We start from the raw sequence: 21,775 nt of genomic DNA, 5'->3' as shown, positions 1-21,775 counted from the left end.
CACTCAAAACGTAATTTGGTCTAAAATGAAGCATTTATTGACTTCCTATTAAAATAATGACAAGTTAACTATATACAACGCAGATATGACGTGTGTGTGTGCGTTCGTGCATGTCTACGTGTGTGTGCGTGCGTGTCGGTGTGTGTGTCTGTGGAGTGTGGTGTGTGTATGGCGTCAGAATCGTGTCAAAAAGCGTGCGCAGCTATCAACTGAATGTGTCACACACGCGCGTACTTTGACGCCTGTGCGCCTGACGCGTAATGCAGTTTCCCCATTGACTTATAATGGCCTCCCGTTCACGCGTGACCATTGCTGCGCACCGGCAATCACACTACGCGGAGCGGTCACGCGTAAAATTCATGCGTTTTTTTACAAACGCACGCATTAACGCTCACATGAAGATAATAGAACATTTCAGTCACGCGCTCACACGTACGCGGAAATGACGTGCGCGAATTCTGTCATGCGTAACAAGAAGCTGCGTGCGTATGAAGCAGCGTGTACACGCCTGTCTGTCACTGTTTGACAAATACTTTTCCGCGCTCACACACGCGTGCGGTCGCAATTTCTGATTGTACACAATAGTTGTTGATCTGCATCGTGCGCAGCATAACGCGTAACATGAGCGCGTCATGTAGTTGTTCGGTTCCAGCTGATGGCGCTATTGTTCCAAAACACGGGGATAAACTTACCCAGTTTTTATTATTATATAAATTAGGTTCTCAGGCTTCACAGCCCCAAGCCACTAGGCTGCAGTTCTTCTGACGTTTATTATTATTCCATAATTCATTTAGCTTAGCTACTTAGCCTCAAATACGTTTGCATCCATTACATAGCGGTTAAACTTCTTTTCCTTTCGGCTTTTCCCTTCAGGGGTCGCCACAGCGAATCAATTGCCTCCATCTAACCCTGTCTGCTGCATCCTCTTCTCTCACACCAACTACCTTCATGTCCTCTTTAACCACATCCATAAACCTCCTCTTTGGTCTTCCTCTAGGCCTCCTGCCTGGCAGTGGGAAACTCAGCATCCTTCTACCAATATATTCCCTCTCACTCCTCTGGACATGTCTGAACCATCTCCAAAGGCTCTAACATGTGCTGTCCCTCTGATGTACTCATTCCTGATCCTATCCATCCTGGTCACTCCCAAAGAGAACCTCAGCATCTTCAGTTCTGCTACCTCCAGCTCTGCCTCCTGTCTTTTCCTCAGCGACACTGTCTCCAGACCAAACAACATGGCTGGTCTCACCACAGTTTTGTAGACCTTTCCTTTCATTTTAGCTGAAACTCTTCTATCACACCTGACACTTTTCTCCAGCCATTCAAGCCTGCACGTACACGCTTCTTCACCTCTTTTCCACAGTCTCCATTGCTCTGGACTGTTGACCCGAAGTACTTAAAATCCTCCACCTTCTTGATCTCTTCTCCCTGTAACCTCACTCTTCCACTTGGGTCCCTCTCATTCACACACAGATACTCCGTCTTGCTGTGGCTAACCTACATAGCGGTTAAACAAACGCAATAAACTGATGATAGTATCTATATTTACCTTTATAGATGATCTTAATTACGAGACAGAGGTCAGCTGTTGTCTGGGAACATCCGTGACCATGCTACTGGTGGGACACAACTGTACCGGATTTCAGCTGAAAGCTGCTGTTCTGTGCAAACTCTCATGAGACATTTTTATTGTGATATACCCTTCACTGCTGTTAGCTTTTGTTTTAATAAATTGTTTGAGATGAGGAAATCACTATTGCATGTTTCTACTTAAATGCCCTGCTTTCATGATTTAATATCACCATAGCATTAATTTTTACAATTTCCATAAATGTCACCTGAAAGTTGAGTAACTTTTTGTGAGTAGTGTATGTAGACATGTAATGTAAGCACACTTCAATAATACACACGTGGACAAAATTGTTGGTACCCCTCAGTTAAAGAAGGAAAAACCCACAATTCTCACTGAAATCACTTGAAACTCACAAAAGTAACAATAAATAAAAATGTATTGAAAATTAAATAATCAAAATCAGCCATCACTTTTGAATTGTTGATTAACATAATTATTTAAAAAAACAAACTAATGAAATAGGGCTGGACAAAAATGATGGTACCCATAACTTAATATTTTGTTGCACAACCTTTTGAGGCAATCACTGCAATTAAACGATTTCTGTATTTGTCAATGAGCGTTCTGCAGCTGTCAACAGGTATTTTGGCCCACTCCTCATGAGCAAACAGCTCCAGTTGTCTCAGGTTTGATGGGTGTCTTCTCCAAATGGCATGTTTCAGCTCCTTCCACATATGTTCAATGGGATTCAGATCTGGGCTCATAGAAGGCCACTTTAGAATAATCCAACGCTTTTCTCTCAGCCATTCTTGGGTGTTTTTGGCTGTGTGTTTTGGATCGTTGTCCTGTTGGAAGACCCATGACCTGCGACTGAGACCAAGCTTTCTGACACTAGGCAGCACATTTCTCTCCAGAATGCCTTGATAGTCTTCAGATTTCATCGTACCTTGCACACTTTCAAGACACCCTGTGCCAGATGCAGCAAAGCAGCCCCAAAACATTACTGAGCCTCCTCCATGTTTCACCGTAGGGACAGTGTTCTTTTCTTCGTATGCTTGGTTTTTGAGTCTATGAACATAGAGTTGATGTGCCTTACCAAAAAGCTCCAGTTTGGTCTCATCTGTCCAAAGGACATTCTCCCAGAAGCTTTGTGGCTTGTCAACATGCATTTTTGCAAATTCCAGTCTCGCTTTTTTATGAGTTTTTCTCAGCAGTGGTGTCCTCCTTGGTCGTCTCCCATGAAGTCCACTTTGGCTCAAACAACGACGAATGGTGCGATCTGACACTGATGTACCTTGGCCTTGGAGTTCACCTTTAATTTCTTTGGAGGTTGCTCTGGGCTCTTTGGATACAATTCCAACGATCCGTCTCTTCAATTTGTCATCAATTTTCCTCTTGCGGCCACGTCCAGGGAGGTTGGCTACTGTCCCGTGGGTCTTGAACTTCTGAATAATATGAGCCACTGTTGTCACAGGAACTTCAAGCTGTTTAGAGATGGTCTTATAGCCTTTACCTTTAAGATGTTTGTCTATAATTTTTTTTCGGATGTCCTGGGACAATTCTCTCCTTCGCTTTCTGTTGTCCATGTTCAGTGTGGTACACACCTTTTCACCAAACAGCAGGGTGACTACTTGTCTCCCTTTAAATAGGCAGACTGACTGATTATGAGTTTGGAAACACCTGTGATGTCAATTAAATGACACACCTGAGTTAATCATGTCACTCTGGTCAAATAGTTTTCAATCTTTTATAGAGGTACCATCATTTTTGTCCAGGCCTGTTTCATTAGTTTGTTTTTTTAAATAATTATGTTAATCAACAATTCAAAAGTAATGGCTGTTTTTGATTATGTAATTTTCAATAAATTTTTATTTATTGTTACTTTTGTGAGTTTCAAGTGATTTCAGTGAGAATTGTGGGTTTTTCCTTCTTTAACTGAGAGGTACCAACAATTTTGTCCACGTGTGTATATCTGCTGCAGTAGTGCAGTTTATCTAGCTTGGTGTGACATATGTTGTAAGAAACAACATACTGGTATGTTGCTGATATGTTTCCGATTGAAATCTGCTTGAAAAGCACAACTGATTATCTGTCAAAATGTGTGTACGTAGAAGTGTGCACTTAACACTGAATAAAATCTCTGTAGATTATAGACAAAACACGCATCTTTCATCACAAATATATTTGTATTCAGCCAAAGTGCAAGAGTAAAATACCAGTGTACTTAAATAGCTAAGAAGGAAAAGAATTTATAAAAAATATGATTACTTTTTCTAAAAAAGGTAGGAATAGTGGACAATGCAGTTTATTTCTGTGACAGTCGCTCCAGCACCAACACCATACGTCCCATCAGTCCAGCCAAGGTGTTTGAATTTTCATCCGTCCTCTGGATGTTCTGGAGCACAGCAGTGGTCAGGTCTCGGTGTCTTCAGATCTGTTCCAAGAACTGTTCCTCTGACGTCTCCAGATACTGCAGCAAATCCACAGTAGCATCCTGGTTCCTTTATCCTGCATAAAAGCACCCAAGCAACATTAGTTGTCAGTAATTATTTTCTATATTCATGAACACAGTTAATTTATTACCTCCGCCAGGAGGTTATGTAATCATCGGAGTTTGTTTGTCTGTTAACAGCATAACTCAAAAAGTTATGGACGGATTTTGGCGGCCATCTCTCAATTGTATAGAGTCCTTCAAAAAACTCCTGGATCCAGACGGTGATCCAGGTCATCTCCAAAATCTAATCGATTGTTACTTTTGCTCTTCCGGACATTCTGTAAAAATTTGGTGAAAATCTGTCCATAACTTTTTGAGTTATGCTGTTAACAGACAGACAGACAGATGGCCTGGCGGAAGTCTGCGCTCTCTGCATGCTTTTCTAGTTATTATTATCACCTCCGCCAGGAGGTTATGTAATCACCGGAGTTTGTTTGTCTGTCTGTCCGTCTGTCTGTGTGTGTCTGTCTGTCTGTTTGTCTGTTAACAGCATAACTCAAAAAGTCATGGACGGATTTTCACCAAATTTTTACAGGATGTCCAGAAGAGCACGAGTAAGAATCAATTAGATTTTGGAGGTGATCCGAATCACCGTCTGGATCCAGGAATTTTTTGAAGGTCGAAGGACAATTGAGAAATGGCTGCCAGGTGGCCATTTCTCAACAGACAGACAGACAGACACACACACACACACGGACAGACAGACGGACAGACAGACAAACGGGATGGCGGAGGTATGCGCTCTCCGAGTGCTTCTCTAGTTTCTGTTGTAGAAGTGTTGTATGTGTGTGTGCGTGGCTGTGTGACTGTCTGCGTGTGTGTGTGTGTTGATAGGGAGTATGATGGGAGCTGAGTTGGGAGGGATGTGGGACATTGTCTTTTAATTGTTTGTTTTTAATTTGTTAAGCACTTAGTGTTACTGTATGTAAGAAAAGTGATATAGAAATAAACTTTGATTGATTGATTGATTGATTAAAATAAATGTTGTACGTTGTGATTTTAGGATGGGCCAAAAGATAATATATTGATCATGTTGATGTCTGCATAGTCTAAACAAATCTTACTTGATTTTTTTTTATTGTAAATGTATGGTGTTTATTAATTAAATCAAAATCTTACTTGATTTGGTCTGTAGCGAGGAGGACAGCATGAAGGAGCTGCAGGACGGAACCAGTAAGCTGCAGAGTAGTGATCCTGGTAACTGGACCTCATCATCCTAGGCCGACAACTAAATAAAATTAAGAAATGTTGTTGATAGCATCTGTAATTTAAAACCATTTTCTCCATTAATTATTAATTTGTCCGTACGATGTTAGAAAATGTTACAAAAAATGCCTGTAATAATTTCCAGCAGTGCTAAATGCCTTGATATATTTGAGCAACAACTAAAAACCATCAAAGAAATCTGTGTATAAGTAATGAATGCATTGAATTTCCACATCTGCAAAGCTGGAAAATCACAGAACAATCAGCATTTTACCTTGAAATTATAAAAATAGCTGCACATTATCAGTACTCCTCACTTCATTGTGTTAATTTGATCTTTTGAATAAGTTTTAGACTCGTATTAATAATGTTAAACAGTTTATTGGTTCTTCAAGGGAAATTTCAATGATTATCATATAGTTCAGCAATATGATTAATGGGCCATTGTGTAACAACGTGGGAGGTTCTGAATACAGGTCTGGTAATGAAATATTGCTGCTGTTTCTCAGGTTTTATAAGACGGTTTTCATAGCTTGCTAGCTTAGCAGTGGCTAACTGGTTAGCAAATAGTCGACCTCTGATCCTGTGTCCGGACCACGTTAGCTGGCGTAGCGTTCATAATATTGATGTGGATCTGTTGTAGCTGGCGTATTCATAGTCGGCTAACAGCAGGGTGTTTAAGAAATAAAACTTACCTATCATGATCGGTACTGCGGCCTGCATCAACTCCTGCTCAGCTGTTGCGTTCAGGGACCCGGTTGGAATCACGGAATGCAGCCGGAAAAAATTGGGGCTCTTTTTGGCCAAAAACTGCTGCATCCCGGCTGCCTTTTCTGGTTCTTGTAGTCATTTCTGAACTTTTTAGTTGTTGAGGAGTTAGTCAGGCTCCGTTCGTACAGCTGTAGCCATCTCCCACTGGATTGTTTCGAACACTGGTGTGGTCCAAGAGGCTCCCTCTAACTTCCACTGAATTTCATATGAAGACCACAGTTCCAGGAAGCTTTGGGTCTCCTCCTCAGACGGTTGCTGCTTGGATTTTGCTTCTATATTTACCGGTTTTGAAAACACAAACACTGAACATTACTGCTGCTCGCTCGGCTGTTTAAAAACGGCGCTTCTGTGTTTCCCCTGTTGACGGTTGGACTGTAACCCCAGCCCCTGACGTACTGGGCTCTCACCTCGGGCCACCTCTGGCCCAGCAAGGAGTTGGGGCCGGTGCGAGTCCCAGTTTTTGGAGCCCGGAGGCGGCCCACCGCCTGTCGAAAAACAAAAAACCGGAGCCGAATCGGCCACCGACTCCAACCTCGAACCGGAACTGCCTCGGTCGAAAAGGGGAGACTCTTCTTCGTCTTCTTCTTTTCCGCCAGTATGGCTCACTGCTGCCTCCCCTGGCTGACTAAAATGAAAAGGCCAACTACACGACACACTCATGTGAGGCGGACTGGTACGCACGGTGCAGAAACGTTCTATTGTGTATGGCGACCGCACGCGTGTGTGAACGCGTAATAGTTTTTATCAAACAGTGACAGACAGGCGTGTACGCGCTGCTTCATACGCACGCAGCTTCTTGTTACGTGTGAAATACAATCTGCACACGACAACGCACGCACGCGTAAGAAAATAATCATGCGTGTACAGACACGTTGCTGTGAGTTGCTTTGATTGTTTTGACACGATTCTGACGCCATAGTGTGTGTGGTGTGTGCGCGTGTGTGAGAGATGTGGGAGTGTGTGGCGAGTGGAGTGAGGTTTGTGTGTGTTCAAAGCATAGTATGGTGAGGAGAAGCCAGATCGCTACCCTGACTAGATAACGGTAATTTGGATTAAAATTAATGATTTGTAAAAGAATAAACGGCGGATTTAATTAATCTAGCAGTTAGTCCATCAAACCCCTGCTCAGGCAGAGAAGTCAGCTGGGTCTTACTGTAACAGAACCATCTGTCGGAGTTAACTCCTGGCTGGGACCTTGCTAGCCTTCAGCGGACGCTTCAAACGCACTGGACTTGCTGGTTCTGTGCGTAGTATCGTCGTTATGGCAAAGCATTGATGTCCTGCCGTCAGTGATTGGTTCCGGACCCGGAAATCTGGTCCAGAAGATTTCCGGTGTGCACAGCTGAATGGAGCCCGGTTAATGAAGAGTCACTTGAATTAAAATGATGGTTCTCAGGCTTTAGCCAAGAAAAACGGATGTTGGTGCAACCTGCAACCTGCCAAAATTAAGAAAAATAAATGCTGGTGCTTAATCGGTTCTCTGTCAAAAATCACGAATAAAAGAATAAATTCGGCATTGAACGTGAGCAAATATGTCTACTTACGTTACAAAAGTAAAAGGATAAAATAGTTAAACTTTGGAACTTAGAACTTTACGAGATAGAAAAAAACGTGCTTTTAGAAGGAAAATAAGGAGAGACCCAGACATGGGTCCCAGAGACGGAAGGAGAGGGTAAGAGAGTAAGAGAGTAAGTTTGGGACCGGGCGTTGTCCGGCTTATATCAGGCCAAGAGGGTCATGGGAGGACCTCAAGGCGGAGGGGAGCTTTTTCGGCGTGAATCTCTGGTGGAATTTGATTCTTTTTGTTCTCAAGAGGAGACGGGCAGAGAAAAAGGAATGATCAGGAATTTGTTAAAATATAGTCTCAAACGCACAAAACACGATCTGTCTATTCCTCCACCATGCCTCAGTTGTGTGATAGAGAAACGTGTGGATTAATACATATGATCATATTATGTGAATTATTTCATTCATAACTATATGTTTATGTTTAGGACATTAAACCTATATATCACAGTGAAAATATGACAAGTCAGAGATTTGGTAACAGGTAAATACAAATTTCACCTTTCAACCTAAATAGAAAGTAAATTCAGAGGTTAATAATGGAATTCATTCCAAATCATAGTATCCTATTGAAGAAATTATTAAACATCACATTTTAATAAATCCACTTCTGTGAAAGATAGAAGTGAGATTTTCGGATATGTCAGAGATGAACCACAGTCAGTAACTTTGGTAAACCTGAAAAACAAAAATACATATCAGAAATATTAATTTGGCAAGTGTTCTTTTGTTCCAGTTCAGAAGGTGTCTCTCTCTGTTCCAGTCTCCCCTGTGCTCCTCCAAGTCATAAAGTTTTATGGCTTGTTATCTGATCCTGTGGAATGCAGAAAGGGCTCCGGCTGAGGGTCTCCTAAAGCTGAAAAGGGATTTTTGCATAAAAGTTCATTAACAAGACATCCATAGCATATAATTGAGAATCCTTGTCCATCAGAAAGGTTCTTCCAGGTGTAGAAATGATTACAGGAGCTCCATCCTCAAGTGAAAGATCTGAATGTCCTGTTCCTGTGAATAAAACACATAGAAATTCACTGTCCCCGGCTTTCCTCCAGGAATGGGGGAACGAAGTTCAACATTAGAGAGAGAGTGCTTATATGAGTTTGATCCTCGGCGTTTGGAAAATTCTTACATCAGCACGTGTTATTTGAGTGCAGAATTCGACCCATGTTGACTCCATTCAGCTCCTGCAGTCTCACATCAGCTGGCATATCCGTAAATGGATGTCCATGCTTGCCAATTTTGTATGCTGTTCGGAACACTCTGCAACTTGTCTCATGCTCAGTTTTGTGCATATCCTGAATGTGTTTTTGTATTTCGTTGCGTGATGAGATTTTCTCCATCTCTGCTGCTTTCATGTGTGACTTAGAATCTCGATGCGCTTTAATCTTCTTTTGCAAAGACAACAGTTGTGTTGCTTTGTCAGCTCCAAATGCAGAGATTAAACATGTAGTCCACTCATGTGACAACCTCAGATCCTGCTGTGTTTGGGTAGCAAGGGAGCTGACTTTACTATCTACTTTGCATCCAAGCCTTTTTTCCTTACTTATAAGCCACTCATTCTGTGAACAAAAATACCTTATTTGATCGTTTGACCAGCAGTCTGGCCATTCTTGTCCTATATCGTTGTTGACATCCCTGGCAACGAGTGAATCAGAAGTCACCAGCTAAAGCGCTAATGCTACTGCTAGCTGGCTGGTCCTCACTTACTGTTGTCCTGTGTCTTCACCGGGCACATTACCTGTCTGGGTTCTCTTTTGGCCCTTTTGGAGCCACGCCAACATTAGTAATTATGTCACAAAACCACCTGAAGCCAACCGGTAACCCAGACTGCTTTCACCGCACTCTAATGTTTACATTCAACTTCCGCGAGATTTCTCCTTCACGTCCTTTTTCTGCACACTCGACTTGCGAGATCTCCTTACAAGTGACGTCTCGTGAGGGGCATGTACCAGTGCACTCTGGGTAATGTAGTATAGCCACAGGAGTATCACAAGTGCAAGAGAAAGAGAGCAATAGAGGGTACGATGGGCTCATGTGAAGTCCCAGTATGCTGTAAAAAGTCCCGGTACGCAAGAGACTAAAATTGAGAAGTGCTGGTACTCCGTACTGGTGCGTACCGGCCCACTTAAAGCACTGGTTCAAAGTCACCTTGGGCCAACACCAGTCCCACCACTGCTGTCACACTGTCTTCGGGCGCCGGCCTTGGAAGCTGTCGGAAGCTCTACTTGTCAGCGAGACTCTTCTTCATCATCTTCTTCTTTTCCACCAGGTAAAGTATGGCTCACTGCTGCCTCCCCTGGCTGACTAAAATGAAAAGGCCAACTGCACTACGCGCTCATGTTACGCAGAGTGGTGCGCACGGTGCAGATCAACTTTCTATTGTGTACGATCAGAAATTGCAACCGCATGTGTGTGTGAGCGCGTAACAGTATTTGTCAAACAGTGACAGACAGGCGTGTACGCGCTGCTTCATAGGTACGCAGCTTCTTGTTACGCGTGAAATACAATCTGCACGTTATAACGCACGCACGCACGCGTAGCATAATAATCATGCATGTACACACACGTTGCTGCGAGTTGCTTTGATTGTTTTGAATCGATTCTGACACCATAATGTGTGACAGAGTTCACACACACGTCATTTCCGCGTACGTGTGAGTGCGTGACCGAAATATTCAATTATCTTCATGTGAGCGTTAATGCATGCGTTTGTAAAAAAAAACGCATGAATGTTACGCATGGCCGCTCCGCATCGTGTGATTGCCGGCGTGCAGCAATGATCACACGTGAACGTGCGCGTGAACAAGAGGCCATTATAAGTCAATGGGGAAACTACATTACGCGTCAGGCGCGGTTTGCTGCACAGGCGACAAAGCACACGTGTGTGACACGTTTAGTTGATAGACGCGCACGCTTTTAGAATCGATTCTGACGCCGTGCGTGCGTGCGTGCGTTTGTCGTTGGTAATGTGCGGCCAGCAGACTTACGGTTTGGAGCTTGTGTTGGTGGTAAGCTGTTTGAGGAGCTGGCAGTAAGCCTCATCCCTCATCAAGGCGAAATCTGCAATGAGCTGAGGAGACACAAGCTTGGTGGTTAGCACTTTCATTTTGCAGCTAGAATATCCCTTGTTCGCATCCTGGCCTTGGTCTGGAATCTTTGTGCATGGAGTTTGCATATTCTTACTGCGCATGTGTGGGTTTTCTCTGGGTACTCCGACCTTCCACAGTCCAAAAACATGCTCAGGTTAATTGGTGATTCTAAATTGTCCGAAAATGTGAATGTAAGTGTGACTGTTTGTCTGTATATGTGGCCCTGTGATAGACTGGTTACATGTCTAGGGTGACCCATGCTGCTGTAATGACTTAATATCCCTCCTTGGAATAATACAATCGACTAAGTCTATAGATCAGAGAAATCAGTGCACTAAGAAATCATTATGTGCTTATTTACCTTGAGGAAATTGCTCACCACTTCCTGCTCTGTCTGTCCTCTTGGGGAAGAGTCGCCCATGAAACGCATAACGCCTACACAAAATACACAGACACACACACGCAGAGACACACACACGCAGACACCCCCACACACACACGTCAACGGCATTAAAGTTTTAAAAAGCAGATTTTTAAATTGCCCCCAAAAATCCCTTTAACTAAACAAAAACTCTTAGAGTAGACTGTTTCCATTTCCCAGAAAGGGCTTAGTGTAATGCATTTCTCTTCCGTAATGTTCCAATGACTGCTCCAAAGGATTTGTGTATGCATGATCCATTTTTGGAAAATGCTGGATGAATTTTTATGTTGTTTGCGAGTTATAATTAAATATTCAAAATGTTGGCTGTGCGGACAATAAGGCTTTAATACAAGGGTAATGAGTCAAGAACCACCCATTAATTCAACAATTTTGAGTAAATTATTCACATCCAAACAAACACACATATTTCAAGAAACTAATTAGATTTTTTATTTTTTGAATTTTTTGATTTTGTAAAAACATAAAATTGTAGCAGTGGGTCTTGGTGTAAACAAATATTACCACTTCATTCTTAAAGTTCACAGATGATTAGGCATTGATGATTCAATAATCTTAAAATATTATCTTAAAATTAATTTTATTGATATGCAATTGTTGAATACGGCACAATAAAATGCAAATTAATTTAACAAGTCAAAACTGTAATTGCAATGCACTTCCACAAAATAAAAAACTTTAAGAAAATTATGTTATTACAACTTTCTGATTTTCTTGACTTGCAAAAGTGGAATTTTATTACATCAGTCCTTTACAATTTATTCATATTTACATGTTGGACTTTGCTTGAACATCATAAGGATTTCTGGTATCTGAGGACTCTTCATTGGTGGATGGCATTCTCCTTTGCGTCTCCTTATATGTGAAACTGAAGGAAGCAAGTTTTTTGATCTGTGAAGCACAAATGAGCATCACACTTGTTGCATGCAGTTGATGTACAGTACCAGTCAGAAGTTTGGACACACCTTCTCATTTAATAGTTTCTCTTTTTTCATGACTGTTTACATTGTAGATTCTCACTGACGGCATCAAAACTATGAATGAACACAAATGGAATTATGTAGTAAGCAAAAAAGTGTTGAATAAGTCAAACATTTTTTAGATTTTAGATTCTTTGCTTTGATTACTGCTTTGCACACTCTTGGCATTCTCTGGATGAGGTTCATAAGGTATTTTATATGTGTTCATTCATAGTTTTGATACCTTCAGTGAGAATCTACAATGTAAACAGTCATGAAAATAAAGAAAAACCATTAACTGACTTGTTGCACACACTCATGGGTGCCGTCCTCAGCTACCCTAACAGGTACTGTAGCTGTAGCCTTTGGCCAGAAGCAGATGTCGTCAGGTGGTGCACAACCTACACTGAGTGTTTTGGCCCTCAACCACAACACTCTCCAGTTGATGGACTGGCAGTGAGAGGCCAGCTGACTGCCCACCTGCTCCTGGCCTCCAGCCTTCCTCCTCTCGCTGACTCCAAATCCAACACCAAGTGTGTTTCGCCTCCTCCCCCATCCTACGACCAACTCGCTTCTTGCTCCGCTCATCCAGGTCCAGAGCTGACAGCAAACACCATGCTGACTTGGCTGGGAACCCCCTTCACAAAGTCTCCACCAGGAACAACCACGCCTGCCAGCCCTTGTCTCTGCACTCTTGGATAAGAGGCTGGTACTTTGAGGCCTTCCTCTTGTGGACCTCTTCGTAGCCTTTTTCCCACGGCACCGGTAGTTTGACCAGAATTATCTTCTGGTCATTGGTTGACCACAGCACAATGTCTGGTGAGAGGGTTGTTTGATCCACCTCTGGGGACTGCAACCTCCTTCCGACATCAACACTCATCTCCCAAGAGCTTGCAGTTTGAAGGATGTTGGGCTTTGTTCTCATGGTCTTAATAGGCCAAGCTCCTTCCTGAAGGAAAGAGATCGCTCTCCTTATGACTGTGCCGGCTGGCCTCTTTTGCCTCTCTCTCACTCTATATTATCAGCGATTGAGAAGAGAACTTTGTCGTGGCGCCATCTATACCACCCTTGGGTTAAAGCTGTTTTGTTCTGAGACAGTGTGTGTGCGACAGTCTCCTTCTGGCTGCAGAGCTTGCAGAGTGGATCCGCTCTCAGCCCCCATGTGTGCAGATGTGATAGTGAAGGAAGAGTGTCATATACAGACATCATGAGGAAGGAGAGTAAGGCTCCAGTTGCCACAGCTCTGGTCATGTGACCTTGCACTTGGGCAGATCCTATTTTATCCAAGCTCCCAGGGAACCTTGTTCCACTGTCCTGGCTATCTGTTTCTCCCCGCCTCTGCTCCAGATTTCCGCCTGCAGCATGTGTCATCTGGACTTTGCATTTGCATCTCCCCAAGATTGGAAATGAGTGGAGCCGAAGCCTTGTTGATGATGTCTCACTGCTTCAGAGACCTCACTGCCTGCTCCACAGCTGCTTGTTTTACCAAGTTGTCACTGGAATCACTCATGGTTAACAAGACTCTGCACTTTGCCACCTTGTACTCCTCTACAATCGATGACAGGGGAAGTTGCAACTGCCCACTGAGGGGAAACTTGGGGGAATGCCCAAGTAATGCTTGTTGGTCTTCCTCTCAGTGACCTCTACGACTGTCATGGGGAACTCATAGACAGTGAATAGCCAAAGGAGCTTGGGTAAGAGGCCATGTTGGTACTGTAGTATCTGCTCTGATATGAGTCCTGATGTGAGTTGTGTGTCATAATGTCATCTAACCAAATGTGTTACCAATTTTTGCAGAATGGACCTTTCTGAGAAATGTAAATACAATGTTGATTCTGGGGCACCCCAGTCTAGCTAGAAGATGGATGTGGTCCTTTGGGATAGTAGAGACGAGGGGTTCTATTCAAGGGTGATTTTGTCTTTGAGGAGGGGTCTTCAAATATGAACCAGATGTTGTAATTCTATCCTTTACCAAAAGGTATAAAAGTGTGGCTGGTCTTTGTTTGATGAGGAATCAATCGGCGGTCTCCTCCCAGGCAACTTCTGTCTGTATCGATGCTGTGCTTTCTTTCAATAAATCTTATTAAGAAAGTCAGTGTCAACGGACGTTTCTTCTCCACCTGCACTTCACGGAGAAACTACAACAGTACAGTCATGAAGACGTTTCGCCTCTCATCCGAGTGGCTTCTTCAGTTCTAAAACTAGTTTGGAGAGTCCCAGGTAAGCACTAGAAGTGGAGGTGGGGCTGATGGTATCTATAAAAAGACTAAAGAAATCTTTCAACAACAGGTGTTGAATCCCAACAAGGTATTAATATACTAATAGAGGGGGGCCTGATGAGAGTCGTTGATTTAACGGCCCACTAAGTAGCCTCCTACCTATGACTCATCATCATGTGTCTCAGCAACATACAAAGCTGCCTTAAGAACTCTCCCCGAAGATTTAACCACTCTTCACACCTTTTCTCAGGTGAGCCTAACAACTCAACATGATGATGAGTTATTCCTGCCAATTATTCCTACTGCTGTTGCATGGATACATATTTTTAATGATATTTTTACATTTTAGACAACTACGCAACAAAAAATTCTGTATGTTGTAATACCATTGGGTGCTAAAGTTGCATTTGATCCGTTGGCCATGTTTTTACATCCATTGCCAAGGGCAACATAGCCAAAATTTAGCTCGACATATTCATGAAATCAGCAAAGTACACCATAAATGTCTAAAAATATGGCAATATGCCATAAGCTGAAGAGAAAATGCCTTGAGATGTCTACTTTATTGAAAATGGAACCAGTCTCGAGGAAGGATCCCTCTTCAAGACTGGGCATGCAATAGATGTAAGAAGGTCCAAGAACTCCTCGTTTCAGCAGAGTATGAGTCGGAAATGAGATGACGTAATTAGAAGTTCAGAACTTACACAAGAAGAGATCAGCTGCCACTCTGTTCATGGCTGAGTCGGTGAACTCTATCAGAGACTCAGTCAAAGGAGTCTGCAAAAGAGAAAATCATACAAGTATAATATGAACAACTCAGTATGCCCACAGCTGTACAGGCTGATAGCAAGAAGAAGCAGTTCACCTTGGAGAACTTTATCATTTCAGTGGGTTCCCTGGAGTCTCTGTTCTTGCTTTTGCTCTTCAGGGAATCTCTACAAGAGAATCAGTCACAGTGTGCAGCGTTACATTCAAAGAACGTATTCTGATAATTTGGGAAAGTAGCAACAACACACTAAAATAACTCCGTTCAATAAAAGTATACAGGTATTTTGAGCAAAATGCATTTTAATGTATTCATTACGTAGACTCATTCAACTACTTTACTTACACCTGAGTGGTTTCATTTCGCTGTGAAATTACAGGAATCTCTTCTATGCATCTCTGTTCTTTGTATATCAAGAAATCTGCAAATAGCTTCAAACTTAGCAAGGATTTTGCTGAGCATCGAGTAGCATCGAGTCTGATGTATTTTGGATTAAGGGCAGAAATTCTATGGGTGTTTTGGGTGTCATCAAGGGGTAGGGGTGGTCAAGAGGTTTGAATTATACTGCAGATACTATGCTAGTTTTCAACAACGCATCATAATACCTCATTATTTTTAAGACAATTATATTTTGCATGTAAAATCTGTAAAATAAACAAAGAAGTAAATCTGTGAAGTAAAACAGAGTTCAGTAAAAAAAAAATAGTAGAATTGCATTAGAATCGGCATGTCAAATATATGGACGACTTTGCAAAGACATCAACTCTAAATTGCAATTTCTACAACTACAAATATAAATTCATTTCTAGATCTTGACAAGTAGTTTTGATCATAAAATAAAAGACTATATTGTTCAGTTTCAGATACCTGCTGCTAAATGTTTTATGCCTTTGTAGATACTCTATGATCTGTAAGTTATATTGTGTAAATGATAAATTGAGGCATAATATTGTTGAAATCAAATTTACTTTTCTTAAGAAATTTCAGGTTGTTCATAATGTTTTGTAAAATGATAGTTCAATAAAATGTGAAGATTTTCAGAATGTACTTTTTGCACTAAAAGAAAGGGAAACATTTGGAGTTGTGATTATTTATATGATATTTTACTCTGATTTTACTGGTCCTGTATGTGGAAATAAATAAAGTAGGATCTCACAACTGTACTTTAATATCAAACTTGTATGAATGTACTTTATTATTTTCCTCCCTGGATTCAAGCATGAGAAGTGTTTGCATCTCACCCCTTCCCGCTGGCTGTCTGTCTGAAGTACTTCTTGGCAAATTCCAGCATGTCATATCTACTGTCCTGCAGGGTCCTCTCATCCAAGTCTCCATCACCAAAGCCATCAAGGGAAACCTTCTTAAAGGCAAAGAGTGACAGCGAAAAACAATGAGCTTGACAGACATAAAGAAACCAAATCCCAATGTGAGTGTGTGTCTGTGCATGTGAACCTCAATAGTTTGATCAATTTCATGTGCAGCCATGGTCGATGCCACGGCAACAGCAACCGCCGATGACACAGCAAACTGTCCCGCCCCACCTCGAGGCTCCGCCCTGCGGTCCAGCGGCAGCAATAGGAAGTCAGGAGGAGCAATGGGGTGGACACACTCAGCTGGGAAGGCGCCCGAGCGGCTGAACACGGCACCAAACTTCCAACCTGGTGTACAAACACAGAGGAGAGGATTACAGCAGATTGATTTGTGACCTTAAACAACCCTGAGCCCTGGTCACTATCTGCCTACCCTTCGAGAGCAGGTCACGATTCATCCATCCATTTTCTTCCGCTTATCTGGGGCCGGGTCGCGGAGGCAGCAGGCGAAGCAGGTCGTTCCAGACGTCCCTCCCCCCAGCGACGCTTTCCAGCTCTTCCTGGGGGATCCCGAGGCGTTCCCAGGCCAGACGGGATATATAATCCCTCCAGCGAGTTCTGGGTCTACCCCGGGGTCTCCTCCCAGGCGGATGTGCTCAGAAAACCTCCAAAGGAAGTCTCCCTGGAGGCATCCAAATTAGATGGCCAAACCACCTCAACTGGCTCCTTTCGATGCAAAGGAGCAGCGGCTCTACTCCGAGCTCTCTCTGGATGTCTGAGCTCCTCACCCTATCTCTAAGGCTGAGTCCAGCCACCCTACAGAGGAAGCTCATTTCGGCCGCTTGTATCCGCGATCTTGTTCTTTCGGTCACTACCCAAAGCTCATGACTATAGGTGAGAGTTGGAACGTAGATGGACTGGTAAACGAGAGCTTCGCCTTACGGCTCAGCTCCCTCTTCACCATGACGGACCGGCACAACGCCCGCATTACTGCTGACGCCGCACCAATCCGCCTGTCCGTCTCTCGCTCCATTTTCCCATCACTCGTGAACAAGATCCCAGGATACTTAAACTCCTTCGCTTGGGGAAGCAACTCCCCCCAACCCAGAGGGAGCAATCCACCGGTTTCCGGCAGAGAACCATGGCCTCGGACTTGGAGGTGCTGTTTTGCATCCCTGCCGCTTCACACTCAGCTGCAAACCTCTCCAGTGCGTGCTGAAGGTCACGGTCTGAGGACGCCAATAAAACCACATCATTCGCAAAAAGCAGAGATGCGATCCCGAGGTTCCCAAACCGAAAACCCTCCCCACCATGACTGCGCCTTGAAATCCTGTCCATGAAAACCACAAACAGGATTGGAGACAAGGGGCAGCCCTGGTGGAGTCCAACACCCACCGGAAACGTGTCTGACTTAGTGCAGAGTATGCGGACACAGCTCTCACTTTGGTCGTACAGGGACCGAACGGCTCGTAGCAACGACCCCATACTCCCGCAGTGCCCCCCACAAACCCCCTTGAGGGACACAGTCATAGGCCTTCTCCAGATCCACAAAACACATGTAGACTGGCAGGTCATACTCCCATGACCCCCTCAGCAGCTCCACAAGGGTACGAGCTGGTCCGCTGTTCCATGACCAGGACGGAATCCGCATTGCTCCTCCTGAATCCGAGGTTCGACTATCGGTCGGATCCTCCCTTCCAGCACCCGAGAGTAAACTTTCCCGGGGAGGCTGAGAAGTGTGATACCACGGTAGTTGGCACACACTCTCCAGTCCCCCTTTTTGAAAATAGGGACCACCACCCCGGTCTGCCACTCCACAGGCACTGTACCCGATGCCCACGTGACATTATATAGACGTGTCAACCAGGACAGTCCAACAATGACCAGAGCCTTCAGCATCTCAGGGCGAATCTCATCCACACCTGGTGCCTTGCCACCATCTCAGGTTCCTTCCCCGCCAGTGAGGTGACGTTCCACATCCCCAGAGCTAGTTTCTTAACTACCTCGACGACCTCTGCCACAGATATGGACGAAGATCCCCCCGAGTCTTCAGGCTCTACCTCCTCCATAGAGGACTTGTTTAGCGGGTTCAGGAGTTCCTCGAAGTGCTCTTTCCACCGCTCGATGATATCCCCAGTACGGGTCAACAGTTCTCCACTCCAACTGTACACAGCCTGAGCGAAGCCCTGCCCACAGCTGAGGCGTCGAACGGTTTAATAATAATAATAATAATGGATTAGATTTATATAGCGCTTTTCTATTTAGGCATACTCAAAGTGCGGTTTGCCAGAACTTCCCGAGGCCGACCGAAAGTCCTTCTTCATGGCCTCCCTGAACTCCTCCCAGACCCGAGTTTTAGCTTCCACAACCGCCACAGCTGCCGCCCTTTTGGCCAACCGGTACCTGTCAGCTGCTTTGGGAGACCCCCGAGCCAACCAGGCTCGAAAAGTCTCCTTTTTCAGCCTGAGGGCCTCCCTCACTGCTGGTGTCCACCAGCGGGTCCTTGGATTGCCACCACGACAGGCACCAGTGACCTTCAGACCACAGCTCCTAACAGCTGCTTCTGCAATGGAGGTTTTGAACATGGACCACTCAGACTCCATGTCCCCAACCTCCCCCGGGATGCAGGAGAAACTCTTCCGGAGGTGGGAGTTAAAAACCCTATGGACAGGGTCCTCCGCCAGACGTTCCCAGTTCACCTGCACTACACGTTTGGGTTTACCAGGTCTGTCTGGCAGTCTTCCCCGCCATCGGATCCAACTCACCACCAGGTGGTGATCAGTTGACAGCTCTGCACCTCTCTTCACCCGAGTGTCCACAACATATGGCCGCAGGTCTGACGATACGATCATCGACCTTTGGCCTAAGGTGCTCTGGTACCAAGTACACTTATGAGCAACCTTATGCTCGAACATGGTGTTTGTTATGGCCAAACCATGACTAGCACAGAAGTCCAATAACAAAACACCACTCGGGTTCAGATCGGGCAGGCTGTTCCTCCCAATCACCCCCTTCCAGGTTTCTCCATCGTTGCCCACGTGAGCGTTGAAGTCTCCCAGGAGAACTATGGAATCCCTGGGCGGTACCCCTTCCAGGACACCACCCAGAGACTCCAAGAAGGCTGAATACTCCAAACTGCTGTTCGGTGCATAAGCACAGACAACAGTCAGAGTTTTCCCCTCTGAAACACGAAGTCGCAGAGAGGCGACCCTCTCGTTCTCCGGGGAGAACTCCAACAAAGCGGTGCTCAACCGGGGACTTGTGAGTATCCCCACACCTGCCCGGCGCCTCTCACTTTGGGCAACTCCGGAGTAGGAGAGAGTCCAACCCCTCTCCAGGATTCTGGTTCCAGAATCCTTGCTGTGCATGGAGGTGAGCCCAACTATATCTAGCCGGTATCGCTCCACCTCCCGCACCAGCTCAGGTTCCTTCCCCGCCAGTTAGGTGATGTTCCACATCCCCAGAGCTAGTCTATGCCACCAGGGGGTGGCACGCCAAGGCGCTTGCTCCTGCCTACTGCCCGATGAACACAGCACCCAACCCCGACTTCCTGCCCTGTAGGTGGTGGGCCTGCTGGGCGGTGGCCCCGTGTTATTTCTTCGGGCTGTGCCACGGGACCCCAAGGCTCGGCCCCCCCCCAGGCCTGGCTCCAGGGGAAGGCCCCCGGTTTCCCTAACCCGGGCGATGTAGCGGCTTCACCATTGACTGTTTTCATTGGGGTCTTCTGAGCAGGTCACCCTTTCATTTAAACAAGTCAGATCCTTGTCTGCATGCTTTTCTTTATCATTGACTCAGCTGTAATCTTGCACAGAACACAACCTCTGGGCTAATTAAAGATACACCACACATGGCTATTTCTGTCACGTGTGAGGACTTGAAAGTTTCACCGTAACTCGGTCACTGCACACTGATCAGCCACAATATTATGACCACTGATATGTGAAACAAATAAGATCGATCATCTTGTCATAATGTAACATTCTGCTGGGAAACCTTGAGTACTGATATTCATGTGGAAGTTTGACATGTACCACCGACCTAAACTCTGCAGGTCAAGCAATCGCCTAACCCCTCACCCCCCATGGCAACAGCAGTCCTTACTGCCAGTTGTCACCCTCAGCAGAACAATGCACCCGGACACACCGCAAAAACTTCTCAGGAGTGACCCGCGGAACAAGACAGAGCTAAGCTGCTCACCCGAGTTCCACACACCCAGATCCAAATCTTATTGAGTATCTGTAGGATGTGCCAGAATAAGCCTGATCTAGGTAGGTCCCACCCTGTGACCAATGACGCCACCAGGCCACCCCACTGGCCATCCTACTGGCCAGTTACAAATTTCAACTGCCAGATAAGCTCACACCGCAGCAAGGACAAGGCTCATACTGTACACACTTAGCCAATCAGAGGCGACAAAGACTGTTCCTTCCCCCTTGATTGGCTCATTGTCTAACAGTGATGTCAATCACTCATCCATTCCATTGGTTCTGAGTAGGTTGCAAATTCTGACAGCATCGCCATTGATCCGCATCGATCAGCAGCACCGATCTGAATAGAGAACTATGAGTAAGTCATAATTTCTTTTGTAAAAATAAGTGGGAGAAGTAATATTCATCATGACATGTGCTTTGTAAGTGCCAAAAGGTGCTGCTACAGCAGCCTGTTAAAGCAGCACTGCTGTGCTTTTAAACTTATTTGAGTTACAGGCATAGTCAGCAAACGTTAGCTGCTGCTATTATTACTCCGCCAAGGCGTGGTGGAGTTATGTGACGATCAGTGTACATTTGTCTGTGACTCTGTTAGTCTGTGAATCTGTCTGTCCGTGTGAAATATTACTCAAAAACGGAGCAACATATTTGGATGAAATTTTCAGGTCAGAAATGACACAAGGACCAAGTGATTAAATTTTAGCATTGATGCGACTTTGTTAAATGTTTCCCCATTGCCAGATACAGCAGCCTGCACAGCGTGGCTGTAACCATGATGTGAACACTGTCTGCTACCTGCTGGCGATCACATGATTGTGATCCTCCTACAAATTGACTGTGATTTATCAGTTGGAAATGATACCAGGAACAAATGATTAAACTGTGGGGTGCTTCAGAGTCCCATCAATTCCTGCCGACTGCTACATATTTTGGCCACGCCATGTAGCAAACCCCAGCCAGACAGTTAAGTTCAGCAGTCAGCCTTATTTGAACACAAATTCACCTTTCTGTCCTTCCCTCATTTCTTCACCGTAACACCTTGTCCCCGCGTGGTGCTTATAAGTTTAAACACATCCTTTAATAGACAGCAACAGCATGGAACTGTTTTCTGTCATCTTTATGTGAATTTTCGGACTTTTTGACAGCATCTTCGTCATGTCAAGAAACTGCTTCTTTGA

At 44.6% G+C, this 21,775-nt stretch overlaps 1 protein-coding gene across 1 annotated transcript in view; it reads right to left on the bottom strand.

The window, feature by feature from the left end:
* LOC110970391 (unconventional myosin-XV-like) overlaps positions 1-21,775 on the bottom strand; it is a 191,809-nt gene that overhangs the window by 46,871 nt on the left and 123,163 nt on the right. The window contains exons 43-48 of the mRNA XM_051945996.1: positions 16,532-16,737; positions 16,321-16,439; positions 15,179-15,248; positions 15,018-15,090; positions 11,058-11,131; positions 10,595-10,677 (exon numbers count right to left, since the gene is read on the bottom strand). Coding sequence (XP_051801956.1) covers positions 10,595-10,677; positions 11,058-11,131; positions 15,018-15,090; positions 15,179-15,248; positions 16,321-16,439; positions 16,532-16,737 — 625 coding nt within the window. The remainder of the gene's footprint in view (positions 1-10,594; positions 10,678-11,057; positions 11,132-15,017; positions 15,091-15,178; positions 15,249-16,320; positions 16,440-16,531; positions 16,738-21,775) is intronic.

Source organism: Acanthochromis polyacanthus, chromosome 3, assembly GCF_021347895.1.
Source record: "Acanthochromis polyacanthus isolate Apoly-LR-REF ecotype Palm Island chromosome 3, KAUST_Apoly_ChrSc, whole genome shotgun sequence".
In the NCBI taxonomy this organism is placed as follows: Eukaryota; Metazoa; Chordata; class Actinopteri; family Pomacentridae; genus Acanthochromis; species Acanthochromis polyacanthus.
Note: the sequence above shows the minus strand (reverse complement) of the source record. Positions and strands in the feature narration are given on the sequence as shown.